This window comes from Caretta caretta, chromosome 10 (assembly GCF_965140235.1).
Source record: "Caretta caretta isolate rCarCar2 chromosome 10, rCarCar1.hap1, whole genome shotgun sequence".
Lineage (NCBI taxonomy): Eukaryota > Metazoa > Chordata > Testudines > Cheloniidae > Caretta > Caretta caretta.
Genome location: NC_134215.1, coordinates 45,306,988 through 45,319,383, shown reverse-complemented (window position 1 = coordinate 45,319,383; position 12,396 = coordinate 45,306,988). Strand labels below are relative to the sequence as shown.

The 12,396-nt window shown below is 49.3% G+C and overlaps 1 protein-coding gene and 1 long non-coding RNA gene across 3 annotated transcripts in view; one reads left to right on the top strand and one right to left on the bottom strand.

Annotated features, from left to right (window-relative positions):
- The window catches only part of TRIP4 (thyroid hormone receptor interactor 4), a 51,938-nt gene extending 43,436 nt beyond the window's left edge, over positions 1-8,502 (bottom strand). Inside the window, exons 1-4 of one of the 2 annotated variants that reach the window (XM_048866501.2) lie at positions 8,079-8,502; positions 6,601-6,682; positions 5,630-5,796; positions 5,271-5,407 (exon numbers count right to left, since the gene is read on the bottom strand). In XM_048866501.2, the coding sequence (XP_048722458.2) occupies positions 5,271-5,407; positions 5,630-5,796; positions 6,601-6,682; positions 8,079-8,100 (408 nt within the window). In that variant the 5' untranslated portion in view covers positions 8,101-8,502. The remainder of the gene's footprint in view (positions 1-5,270; positions 5,408-5,629; positions 5,797-6,600; positions 6,683-8,078) is intronic. The other variant, XM_048866499.2, reaches the window with a different exon arrangement.
- Positions 8,503-8,629: 127 nt separating this feature from the next.
- On the top strand, positions 8,630-12,162 carry LOC142073366 (uncharacterized). Its single transcript, XR_012670196.1, has 3 exons — positions 8,630-8,966; positions 9,192-10,188; positions 11,565-12,162. It is a non-coding gene; the product is annotated as an uncharacterized LOC142073366 (long non-coding RNA).
- The last annotated feature ends 234 nt before the right edge of the window (positions 12,163-12,396 follow it).

The window sequence follows — 12,396 nt, the reverse complement described above, 5'->3', positions numbered from 1 at the left end:
CTCTAACGGAACAAAGTTTTGTTTGCAAGTTTCCTAGGTTGGTTTTAAATGTAGGAGGCTAAGGACGCAGGGCTAGAGATGAGCTGCTAGGCTGGAAATGGGGGCTAGGCTGGGGCATAGATGCTGTGAAGCCAGTTAAATAATCAGATCTCCTCCAAACTTTGCAGGCCAGTGGAGAAAGCTTTAACCAATGCTTCAGCTTCCTCTGTCTGGCACTCAAAGGTTTTCAAGTGAAGCAGCAGGAGCCGGAAAAGCTTTGAGTGCCCACTAAAGCTTTCGCCAGAGCAAATATAAAGCTTTAAACCAAGCAGATGTGACTGTTTCACCAGCACGCCAGTTTCTTAGCGCTGCACCTGGACCAATACCCTACCAAGGCCCTCAGCCTTCTCCATCCCCTGCTTTAAGCAGACACCTTCCATTGCTCACTATCTATTTTCATGTGTCCACTGCCCCATCCAGTCACCTCATAAAACAAAGCACTGTCCACACTGGCAAGTTTCTGCACAGTAAAGCAGCTTTCTGCGTTGTAACTCCTGAGGTATAAAAAAACCACCTCAACGAGAGGTGTAGTGCTTTCTGCACCAGGGATATGGCGCTGCAGGGCCAGTGTAGACACCGTGGCGATTACAGCACTGCAATTGGCCTCTGGGAGGTGTCCCACGATGCCTGTTCTCACCTCTCTGGTCATCAGTTTGAACTCTAGTGCTCTGTCCTCAGGTGATCAACCGTCATCCCCACCTCGTACATTCTTTGCAAATTTGAAAGTCCCCTTCCTGTTTGCTCGGTGATGCGTGCAGTGATCTCAGCGCATCTTTCCAGATGGCCATGCCTGCTCCATGCACCAGGCGATCCCCCACTTGGAGCAATGCTGAGCTGCTGGACCTCATCAGCATTTGGGGAGAGGAGGCTGTGCAGTCCCAACTGCGCTCCAGCCATAGGAATGATGATACCTATGGACAGATTTCACGATGCGTGATAGAAAGGGGCCATGACTGGGACACACTGCAGTGCAGGGTCAAAGTGAAGGAGCTGCGGAACGCCTACCACAAGGCACACGAGGCAAACCGCCACTCCGGTGCTGCACCCACGAGCTGCCGGTTCTACAAAGAGCTGGACGCGATACTCAGTGGCGACCTCACCTCCGCTGCGAAGACCCTGTGGAAACTTTGTTGGCTTGCATGCCAGTCAAGAGTGGACCGAGCCAGAGGAGGAAATCTTGGATGAGGATGTGGAGGGGAAGGGGGACCCAGAGGCAGACATGCAGCCAGGATCTCTTTTCTACTCTGGAGAAGGCTAGCCAGTCACAGCTGTCGGATGCTGGCGAAGCGCAAACAGGAGAGGAGGCCCCTGGTAAGTGGATTTGATTTTGGGAATTGCTGAGGCGAGTTGTCAGTGGCAGGAGGGCTGCAGAAAGCAGGCTTGTCTCTGTATGATGCAAGTACCACCACATGCCTAGTCTGAGTGGCAGAACAGGCTGTTGATTGCCTCAGAGATCTCCAGGAATCTCTCATGGAGATACTGGGCAATCTGCTGCTGCAGGATCCTCGGCATAGCTGCTTGGTTTCTTGTCCCATTAACGGTAACTTTCCCGCACCATCGTGCCATCACTTGTGGGGGACCATTGCTGCACACAGGTGAGCTGCATAAGGGCCAGAGCGGAAGCCTTGGAGAAGACCCTCCCTTGTTTCCCTGCTCACCCTCAGCAGCAAGGTATCTTCCATAATGGTCAGATCCTGTGAATAACGTGGGGACAGGAATGATTATCAGGCCCCTCCTACAGTAATGGGTCTCCCCCAGAGCCACGTGCCCAGTGTACAGCAGGGTCCGGGAAGAGTGATTTACCCTGTCCCTGCGGCTACTCACCATTTTGGCCGTCTTGTGGCTCATTGTGCTTGCCTGGGCTCAGCCAGTTAGTGACAGGTGTGTGAATACTGGCTGTGTTTTAAATCACTGAATCAGTGTTCTCTGTGTTGCAAACAATACTGCTTATGTAAAATGTTGCGTTTAAACTTCACAGAGATAACCTTGGGAGCCCAGCTTCCCTCTTTGTTATCGGTGGCTGAATGGCTGCGCAGAATTAGAAAGCGGCCATGAAGAACTAAGGAGGACTTTCTGCGTGAAGTTATGATGCACTCCGCAGCTGAGAAAAAGGAACTGAAGGAGTGGTGGGACAGCGAGAAGAGGGACCTAACGGAGAATGCGGCATGCCAGAATGAAGCCACAGAGCAGCTCTTGAACGTTATGGAGTGCCAAGCGGACATGTTCCAGGCGATACTCACATTGCAAGCTGAGCAGCTCCGCACCCTCCCTCCCCTGCAGCCACTGTCACACAACTCTTTCCCATGCACCCCCCAGACGCCACCAACAGACTCTTATCAACCTCCTGGCTCCAGTCTTTACCCATGGCATTCTATTCCTGCCCCATCACAGTCCAGCACTGTGGACTCCCACCACCCACTGCACTCAACACCCATCCCTCTGCAGTTTGGCCCTGCTGAAGTACAGTACCTGCTGCATTGTACTACAAAGGAGAAGGCTGGATATGATCCCTGGACATACACAAATCTTTAGCCATCCTGGGATCCACCTCCTCCCGCATCCCCCTCAGTGCTGATGGGACATTTTGTTTGACTCTCTCCTCTGGTTGTTTTTTAATAAAATAATTGTGTTGGTTTGAAAGCAATCTTTATTCTGTTAAGCGAAAGCAAACAGATCTGTGCAAGGCGACAGGTAATTTTCTTAAACCTTCATAGTGCATCGTCTGCACCAATCACAATGACCTCCTACCATTACAAGCACTGCACTCCTGAGCATAGCAACAAATGTTACTAACTTTCAGCTTCAAATTGCTGCCTCAAGGCATCCCAGATCCTTATGGCTCCACGCTGCGCCCCTCAAATAGTCCTGTTCTCTGGCTGTTCAAACTCAGCCTCCAGGTGCTGAGCCTCTGCAGTCCAGCCCCGAGTGAAGCTTTCACCCTTCCCCTCACAAATATTATGGAGCGTACAGCATGCAGCTGTAAGCATAGGAATATTGTCATCAGCCAGGTCCAGCTTCCCATATAGGCAGTGCCAGCGGGCTTTTAAACTGCCAAAAGCAAACTCAACAGTCATTCTGCACTTGCTCAGCCTGTTGTTGAACCGCTCCTTGCTGCTGTCAAGTTGCCCCGTGTATGACTTCATAAGCCACGGCACTAAGGGGTAGGCGGGGTCTCCCAGAATCACAATGGGCATTTCGACTTCCCCTACGGTGATCTTCTGGTCCGGGAAGAAAGTCCCTGCTTGCAGATTCTTGAACAGGCCAGTGTTCCGAAAGATGCATGCGCCATGCACCTTTCCAGACCAGTCCGCGTTAATGTCCGTGAAACACCCATGGTGATCCACAAGCGCCTGGAGAACCATTGAGAAATACCCCTTGCAATTAATGTACTCAGTGCCTAGGTGGCCTGGTGCCAGAATTGGACTATGTGTGCCATCTATCGCCCCTCCGCAGTTAGGGAAGCCCATTTGTGCAAAGCCATCCGCAATGTGACACACATTTCCCAGAGTCATTGTCTTTCAGAGCAGGATGCAAGTAATGACCCTGCACACTTCCCTCAACACGAGTCCAACGGTCGACTTTCCCACTCTGATCTGGTTAGCTACCGATCGATAGCAGTCTGGAGTAGCCAGCTTCCACTGTGCAATCACCATGTGCTCCTCCAGTGTAGCTCAGCTCTCATTCTCGTGTCCTTGCGCTGCAGGGCTGGGGCGAGCTCATCACACAGTCCCATGAATGTGGCTTTCCTCATGCAAAAGTTCTGTAGCCACTGTTCGTCATCCCAGGCGTGCATGACGATGGGATCCCACCATTCAGTGCTTGTTTCCCGAGCCCAAAAGCAGCGTTCCACTGTGGTCAGCACCTCCGTGAATGCCACAAGCAATCTCATGTTGTAGCTATTTCGCATGGTGTGATCAATGTCGCACGCCTCTTGCCTCTGTAATTTAAGGAATAACTCCACTGCCATTCATGATGTGTTGGTCAGGACGAGCAGCATACTGGTCAACAGTTCAGGATCCATTCCTGTAGACCAAAGAGGCAGAGTGTGCAGTACGCTAACTGTTGAAAGATGGCACCAAATCTGGACAGAAGCACAGGGATTGCTGGGATGCAAAGAAATGCATCACAGGACATTGGGACTGGACCCATGATACCCCGCAACCCCATCCGTCTTCCCACAATTCCTAGTGGCAGAAGAGGAAGAGATGCACCGCTCCGAATACCGCTGCAAGTGCCACAAGTGTGAACATGCTATTGTGCAGGCAGCTGTCAGTGTGAACACCCAACAGCGGTTTCCCTTCAGCACTCTCTGAGCGGCGCTGCAACTCCCAGCACGGTAACTGCCACTGTAGACATACCCTTAGACTAGATCTAAGACACATGCTACTTTTTCCATTTCAACATTAGCTGTGTATTCATTAACACTGCCAGGCACAATCATTTATGTTGCTTCTGGGGACTGATATCTTCACTGTCTGTTACATATATTAATCCAAGCTTTCATTTTTAAAAAAAAATGATGTCTCTTGTCCCCAGGGTTGTGCAGAGAAACTTGAAAATATAAACAGAGTATAAGCCAATGGAGTGCTGTGAGCATGAGTCTGCGGAGAGCCTGAAACAACAGTCCTAAAATGTGTGACCTGCCCCATTCATTCCAGTGGGACTATTTACTCTAAGGGCTAGTATACACTGGCAGCGCTTTCATGTGGCTTGTGCGGTCGAGGCAGAGCACTGGGAGAGAGCTCTCCCAGCACTCTAAAAACACTACCCCCATGAGGGGCATAGCTCCCAGTGCTGGTGCACTGTCTACAGTGGCGCTTTACAGCGCTCAAACTTACTGTGCTCAGTGGGGTGTTTTTTCACACCCCTGAGCACGAAAGTTGCAGCACTGTAAAGTGTCAGTGTAGACAAGCCCGAAAACTTGCTGGAGATTTCTGCTAAAGTGATCAGCCCTGAAGGTCTGCTTTCTGCGGTCTGTTAGATCTGCTACCCTAGTCCAAAGTGGTATTGCTCCATGCCATGTTACACGCAGTTGTTTAGTAAAGACTGTCCCATGCTAGCAGTGCTAATGAGTCCCCAGAACAGTTACATCTGTTCACACAGTTAGCTCCTATTGCTGGAAGTCAGTTGCGGCTTGCACAAAGCCATCTATTTCCTTCTGCTCCTCTGTGAGACCCATTTGCTCCGCATTCCACAGTTGCCACTCTGCCCTGGCTGCCAGGCACACTCACCTTGGCCAGATCAAGGGGTGTTTTTACTTCCTCTGCAGGCAGATTGGGCTCAGCATACAGAGATGTTTCTTGCTTGTTCCTTCCTTTGCGCCTCCCCCTCTTGCCTTGGTCTCCAGCCCGATGCACATCTGAAATCTCTAAAGGGTTGTGCAAAGAGAGAGGAAGGTGTGTTAGCTAGCAGCAGTGAATATTGCTGACCTCTTGGGGAGAGTGATCACTTGGCTTTAAACCTTCAAAATGGGCAGAAAGGGAGATCCAGAACTAGCTGCAGAAGATGCTTCGTGGCCCTACAAGCATCTGCTGATCAAGTAATTAAGACAAGTTTTGGTTACTTTTGATACTTTCATCCTACCACCCACCATCTCTTTTTCTATATATTGGCAAAGGGTCAGAAGCCGTCTGAGAGGACTTTCTCCATCGGGTTACCAGCTCTTCTATAAATCGACTTTTCTTCCCATCTGTTCCCTGGATGAGGTCAATTACATACTCTCGGATCTCCTCCTCATTTTCAATTGACAAGATGTACCTGGAAGGGGACAAAAAGAAGAAAACTGATAACATGAGTATATTTTCCAAGAGACAGGCAACACCAAAGCTAACCTCAACTTTCCCTCCACACTCTTTGAATCAAGTTACTTCAGCGAGCATGGGAGAGAAGACGTTACAAAAAAGGCCCAAGAGGAAGACAAATATCTGAGGAAGATACGCTTGGAAAAATCCCTTGTTATTTCTGGACCAGTGAAAAAACGGGAAGGTCAGATACCTTTCCAACCCACCCCCTCCCCACCAACAATGACAACTCCACTCTTCCTACTACCAAAGGAAATTAAAACCACACTGGGATTCCTGCTCACTCCATACTCTCTAATATTGAACCACAAATGAAGTCCAAGACAATCTCATGGGTTTAAATATTATTGAAATAAATATTTCCTCCTTCTACTTGTCTACAAACATCAAAATCTTTTGTCCTTCTCTTTCACCTTCGAATGGAAGAATATCAAAGCACTTTACAAACAAACACCCCTTCCCAAATACATGGCAGATGGAATTAATCCTGATCTATTTCACAGAGAGGTTACCTGATATGCCAAAGATGATGCAGGAAATCATCAGAGCCAGGAATACAAAAACCCAGGGCTAACAACTACTTCATAACCTATACACACACAACACATCAAAACTAGATTGCCCACAAAGAACAGACTGGACCTTCACTTTAAAAGTGACTGATGAAAGTGGCGAGGGACGGGGGAGGGAGAGGAGGAGGTTGTGCCCATGTTTGTTTCTTTATAGTGCATAACAAAGGCCTGAAACATTTTACACATACTGGAGAATTTCCTGAGGGTCCCAAAGAGGTAGACTGAGAGCATGCCAGTCCTTCAGGTGCAGGAGTCCTGATTTTCTTCCAACTGTTTGTACCATAGTAGTTGAGTTACACAGGTGTTGAACAATAAACAAAATTTTAAACAATGTGAATTATCTGTCCTTTGCAAATCAAATTGCACTTGCTTGGTATCTGCAGTATCATAAGCCCATTAATTCTCTAATCACTCATAGTGTCTTCCAGGAAAAACAAGAATTTTGAATGTAAGAGAAAGCAGCTGGAGTGGGAGGAGACAAAAAAAAAAAAAAACCCACCAACCTTTCAGATTATCTTTATCCATAATAAAGAAGCAAAAGAAGAGCACAAGCCCAGTTTTTCCTTTGCACTAGCCTTACAGGGCTCATCCAAAGATGCACAAACAGTAAACTACACAGGAGCTGCACTTGGAAGGCTGAAGGGCTGAATGAGCTCTGCTAGGAATCAGATACAACTAAGCCATTCCCGGTCCTGAGACACCCAGTGTTGCATTTAGAGGCTCGCCCTAGTAGGTTACAAAGTTACCTCTGGATTTGGACAAGGACTTCAGGTGAGGAAATACCAGCATGATTAAAATTGTCTCTCCCTTGGAAAAGGATACAAATCCACTTCATAATGTCTATATGAGAAAGACTACAGGTGTGATGGGAGAGAATAACTGGCACATTGATACTATAGGGAGAGAGACTACGCATGGGTTTTCACAGCACAATTAGCTCGAGTTAGCATACTCAAGTTTACTGCACTTGAGTACCTATCGAGGGACTACAATTGAATGCCTGCTTGGTGTGGTGCTCTGTCCCTCTTTGGTAGCACTAGACCAGGGGTGGCCAGCCTGAGCCTGAGAAGGAGCCAGAATTTACCAATGTACATTGCCAAAGAACCACAGTAATACATCAGCAGCCTGGTCGATCAGCGCCTCCCCCTCCCTCCCGGCCATAGGCACCGACTCCGTGGGTGCTCCGGGGCTGGAGCACCCACAGGGAAAAATTAGTGGGTGCTCTGATTAACCAAAAACCTGAGCCAATAAAAGAAAAAATGGAAAAGAGCAAAGACTCCTTTTCGCAAGAAAAGCTCCCTCTCTTCAACATCCAGGTGTTGTGGGAAGCTTTAGGCCCATGAACAGTGAAAAACAGATGTATGTAGTAAAGTAGTTCCTGGCTCCCGGAGCTCCCAGGCACCAGAGAGTCAGAGGGGGAAGTCCCATCAGGGACCATCCAGGCCACCCCAATCCACACTGAGCGGGGGCCCAAGTGGGGTCAATTGAGCCCTACAGCAGGATCTGTAGAGCTGCAACCTGACCAGTCCAATCTGAATCGGTCCTTGTCTCTTACCACTCCCCCCCCACCAACGACCCGACCCTCTCCCTTCCCCTACCGACTCTCATCCCCTCCCCTCCCGCCATCTACCCGAGCCTCTCCCTTCCCCCGCGCCGCGCCGCGCACCCCACGATTTCCTCGCTGACATCCAGCCCGAAGTCGCCGCGCAGCTGCTGGATGCACCAGGCCAGGAGCGCCCCGGCAGCGGCCATCTCGGCCCGGGGAAGGGAGATCTGGGCGCCCCGCCGGCCCCGGCGGCGGCTCGGTGCAGCACTTCCGGCCCGCCGGGCAACGCGGGCCGCGGCGCGGGGTTCCGCCGCCTCGCTGCGCCCAGCCTGAGCCAGGCCGCGGCAGCCGCGGAGGGGCAGGGCCTGAGGCGTCCCGGCGGGGGAAGCGGCCGGAGGGTGGTGACCCCCTGGGCCCGGACGGGAGCACTGGCACCAGCGCGGCCTGGGCCGGATCCTTCACACAAAGGCCTGGAGCGAGGCGGGGGCGGGCCGGGCCGCTCAGCCCCGTAGGGGGTCCTGGGGACAGTCCTCCTCTGAGCCGGGTCGGGGCCTGCACTGGGAGGGGGAGGGGCCAGGTGGGGCCTACACTCGCGGGGGGAGGAGGGTAGGTCTGCAATGGCTGCGGGGGTGGGGGGGGGGAGGTGATGGACTGCATTGTCTGGGGGTTGCCAGGTGGGGGCCAGTACTGGCTAAGGGTGGGAGAGGTGGTGACCGTGGAGGGTGGTATGAAAAGCAGGATAGCTTAGCAAAATAGCCTCGTGTGGAGTCCACATTAGGCTTTAGCTTCACTGCAAAAGTGCCGTTTTATACTGAGGTGACTAACTCGAGGGAGCATATTGCTGTAAAATTCTGGTGGAGACACGGTACAGGTTTTTCCAACCAGGCAGCTAATCTAGTTCAACACTGTACCCCTGACCTGGGGTTTATTTTGACTAGATTCATTGAGGTACAAACTACAGCCCTTGTCTCTGCTAGGATTTTACACTGAGATCCTATCTCAAGTTAGGTTTCAGAGTAACAGCCATGTTAGTCTGTATTCGCAAAAAGAAAAGGAGTACTTGTGGCACCTTAGAGACTAACCAATTTATTTGAGCATGAGCTTTCGTGAGCTACAGCTCACTTCATCGGTATGCATCCGATGAAGTGAGCTGTAGCTCACGAAAGCTCATGCTCAAATAAATTGGTTAGTCTCTAAGGTGCCACAAGTACTCCTTTTCTTATCTCAAGTTAGTAAAAACACTTTTTTCTGCAATGAAAAAAGGTGGCTGGCAGGAAGATAAGGACTTGGACTGGAGCTGTCAGTTGAGTACAGGTCAAATGTGCAGGAAATGGCAAAGGGAGAGAGTAGGTTTTGTTTGTTTTGTTTCTGGCCAAGAGGGAGGTGAGTGAGACAAGTGGCAGCATTCTACCGAGTGCAGGTGGGTTACAGCAACTAGATAAGTTTCAGAGCAACTAGATAAGTCTTTCATTAGTGGTATTAGTACTGAGTTCCTAGAAATATGCCCACCAAAGAAGAGAGGATTCTTGAGAGCCTAAGAAGGGTAGGAAGTGAAGGCTAATTTCCCCCTCTGTGACAGAACTCATAGGCTCAGTGACAAACAGTAACAATCATAAACATACACCAAGCACCACAAAATTAATAGGTGCATTGACAGTGTTATATTCATAGTTATACACCAACGACCACACAATTCCTAATAGGCACCAAAACTGCAGGATCAGATTGAGCACGGTACACCATAATGCATTACTGTGGCTCACTGTTAACATGCGCTTTCAAGGCTTCCTTCCCTCAGCCGTATAGCTCCGCATTGAGGTCTTCAAACACCCCTGGTGTCTGGCTGTTCAAACTCAACAGACAGCCCCTTCACCTAGGCAGCAGTTTCCCCCCTTTTGCCTCACAGACTGTATGCAGAACGCAGCTGGAGGCTGTAACCACTGGAAAATTTTCCCCCCTTTGCCTCACAGACTCTATGCAGAACACAGCTGGAGGCTATAACCACTGGAAATTTTCTCCCACAGAGATCTAATCTTGTGAGTAAACAATGCCATCCTCCCGTCAGTCTACCAAAAAAGTACATTCAACTGTCATTCTGCAGCTCCTGAGCTGGCAGTTGAATCTTTCCTGGATGCTCTTGAGAGGGCTGGTTTATGGCTTTGTGATCCAGGGGAAGTAGGAGTAAGCGGAGTACCCGAGGATCACTACTGGCATTTCTACATCACCAGTGGTAAGCCATCTGTCAGGAAAGAAAGTCCCTGCTTGCAGCTTTCTAAATAATATAGTGTTCTGAAAGATACAAGTGTGATGCTGGCAGACCAGGTGCCAATTCAGATCAAAGCCCCTAGGCCTCAGCCAAACACTGACAAATACACAGGACACTACTAGGTTGGCAAAGTTACAGCGCCGGCAGTTATAGCGCCACTCAGAGAGTGCAGAAGGAAAACCACTGTTGTGTGTTCACATTGACAGCTGCCTGTGCAATAGCGTATTCACACTTGCGGCACTTGCAGCCCTATTTGGAGCGGTGCACTCTGGGCAGCTCTTGCACAGAGCACCTGTCATAACCATACAGCTAAGGGTAGCCTAGAATTCCTCCTTACCTGTAAGGGGTTAAGAAGCTCAAATAACCAGGTTGGCACCTGACCAAAAGGACCAATGGGGAAAGAAGATACTTTCAAATCTGGGGCGGGGGAGGCTTTGTTTGTGCTCTTTGTTTAGTGGTTTCTGTCTTGGGATTGAGAGGGCCAGGCAGAAATCCATCTCCTCCAAACAATCCTGATCAAGTCCCTTATATTACAAAAATAGTAAGTAAAGCCAGGCAAGGTGGGTTAGGTTATCTTTTGTTTTAGCTTGTTAATCCTCCCTTTGCTAAAGGGAGGTTTATTCCTGTTTTTTGTAACTTTGAAATTAAGCCTAGAGGGAGTTTCTCTGTGTTTTTGAATCTTTTGTTACCCTGTAAAGTTTCTTTCCATCCTGATTTTACAAAAGTGATTCTTTTACCTTTTCTTTAAATAAAATTCTTCTTCTAAGAACCTGATTGATTTTCAGTGTCCTAAAGACCCAGGGGTTTGGGTCTGTGCTCACTTTGTAACCAATTGGTTAGGATATTATTCTCAAGCCTCCCCAGGAAAGGAGGTGTAAGGGCTTGGTGGAATATTTTGGGGGAATAGGAACTCCAAGTGGCCCTTTCCCTGAACCTTTGTCTAAATCACTTGGTGGTAACAGCATACCGTCCATCCAAGGACAAATACAGATTTGTGCCTTGTTGTAGTTTTAACCTCAGCTGGGATAAAGAAGCTTAGGGGGTCTTTCATGCAGGTCCCCACATCTGTATCCCAGAGTTCAGAGTGGGGAGGGAACCCTAACAGCACCTCTTTCTCTTTTGTTGCTAAGACTTGTGGGAAGGCAGAGGGGGTCACGGGGCATCCTGGGTCCAGTTCCAATGCCTCATGATGCATTGCTTCACATCCAAGCAATCCCTGTGCTTCCATCCGCATTTGGCACCATCTTTCAACCGTTTGTGTACTGCATGTTCTGCCTCTTTCAGGCTACAGGAATTAATCCTGAACTGCTGACTGGTATGCTGCTCTCTCTAACCAACAGGACACAAGTGGCAGTGGAGTTATTACTTAAACTACAAAAGCAAGAGGAGTGCGACATTGATCTCACCATGCGAAGTAGCTATGACATGAGATTGCTTGTAGCATTCACAGAGGTGCTGAACACAATGGAACACCACTTTTGGGCTCAGGAAACAAGCACTGAGTGGTGGGATCACATCGTCATACATGCCTGGGATGACGAGCAGCGGCTGCAGAACTTTCGCATGAGGAAAGCCACGTTCATGGGACTGTGTGATGAGCTCGCCCCAGCCCTGCAGCACAAGGACATGAGAATGAGAGCTGCCCTGCCAGTGGAAGAGCGCATGGAGATTGCACAGTGGAAGCTGGCTATTCCAGACTGCTATAGATCGGTTGCTAACCAGTTCAGAGTGGGAAAGTCGACCATTGGACTTGTGTTGCGGGAAGTGTGCAGGGCCGTTAATCACATCCTGCTCCGAAAGACCTTGACTCTGGGCAACATGCATGACATTGTAGATAGCTTTGCACAAATGACAGGTTTCAGAGTAACAGCCGTGTTAGTCTGTCTTCGCAAAAAGAAAAGGAGTACTTGTGGCACCTTAGAGACTAACCAATTTATTTGAGCATGAGCTTTCGTGAGCTACAGCTCACTTCATTGGATGCATCCGATGAAGTGAGCTGTAGCTCATGAAAGCTCATGCTCAAAGAAATTGGTTAGTCTCTAAGGTGCCACAAGTACTCCTTTTCTTTTTGCACAAATGGGCTTCCCTAACTACAAAGGGGTGATAGATGGCATAAACATTCCAATTCTGGCATCGGACCACCTAGCCACCAAATACATTAATTGCAAGTGA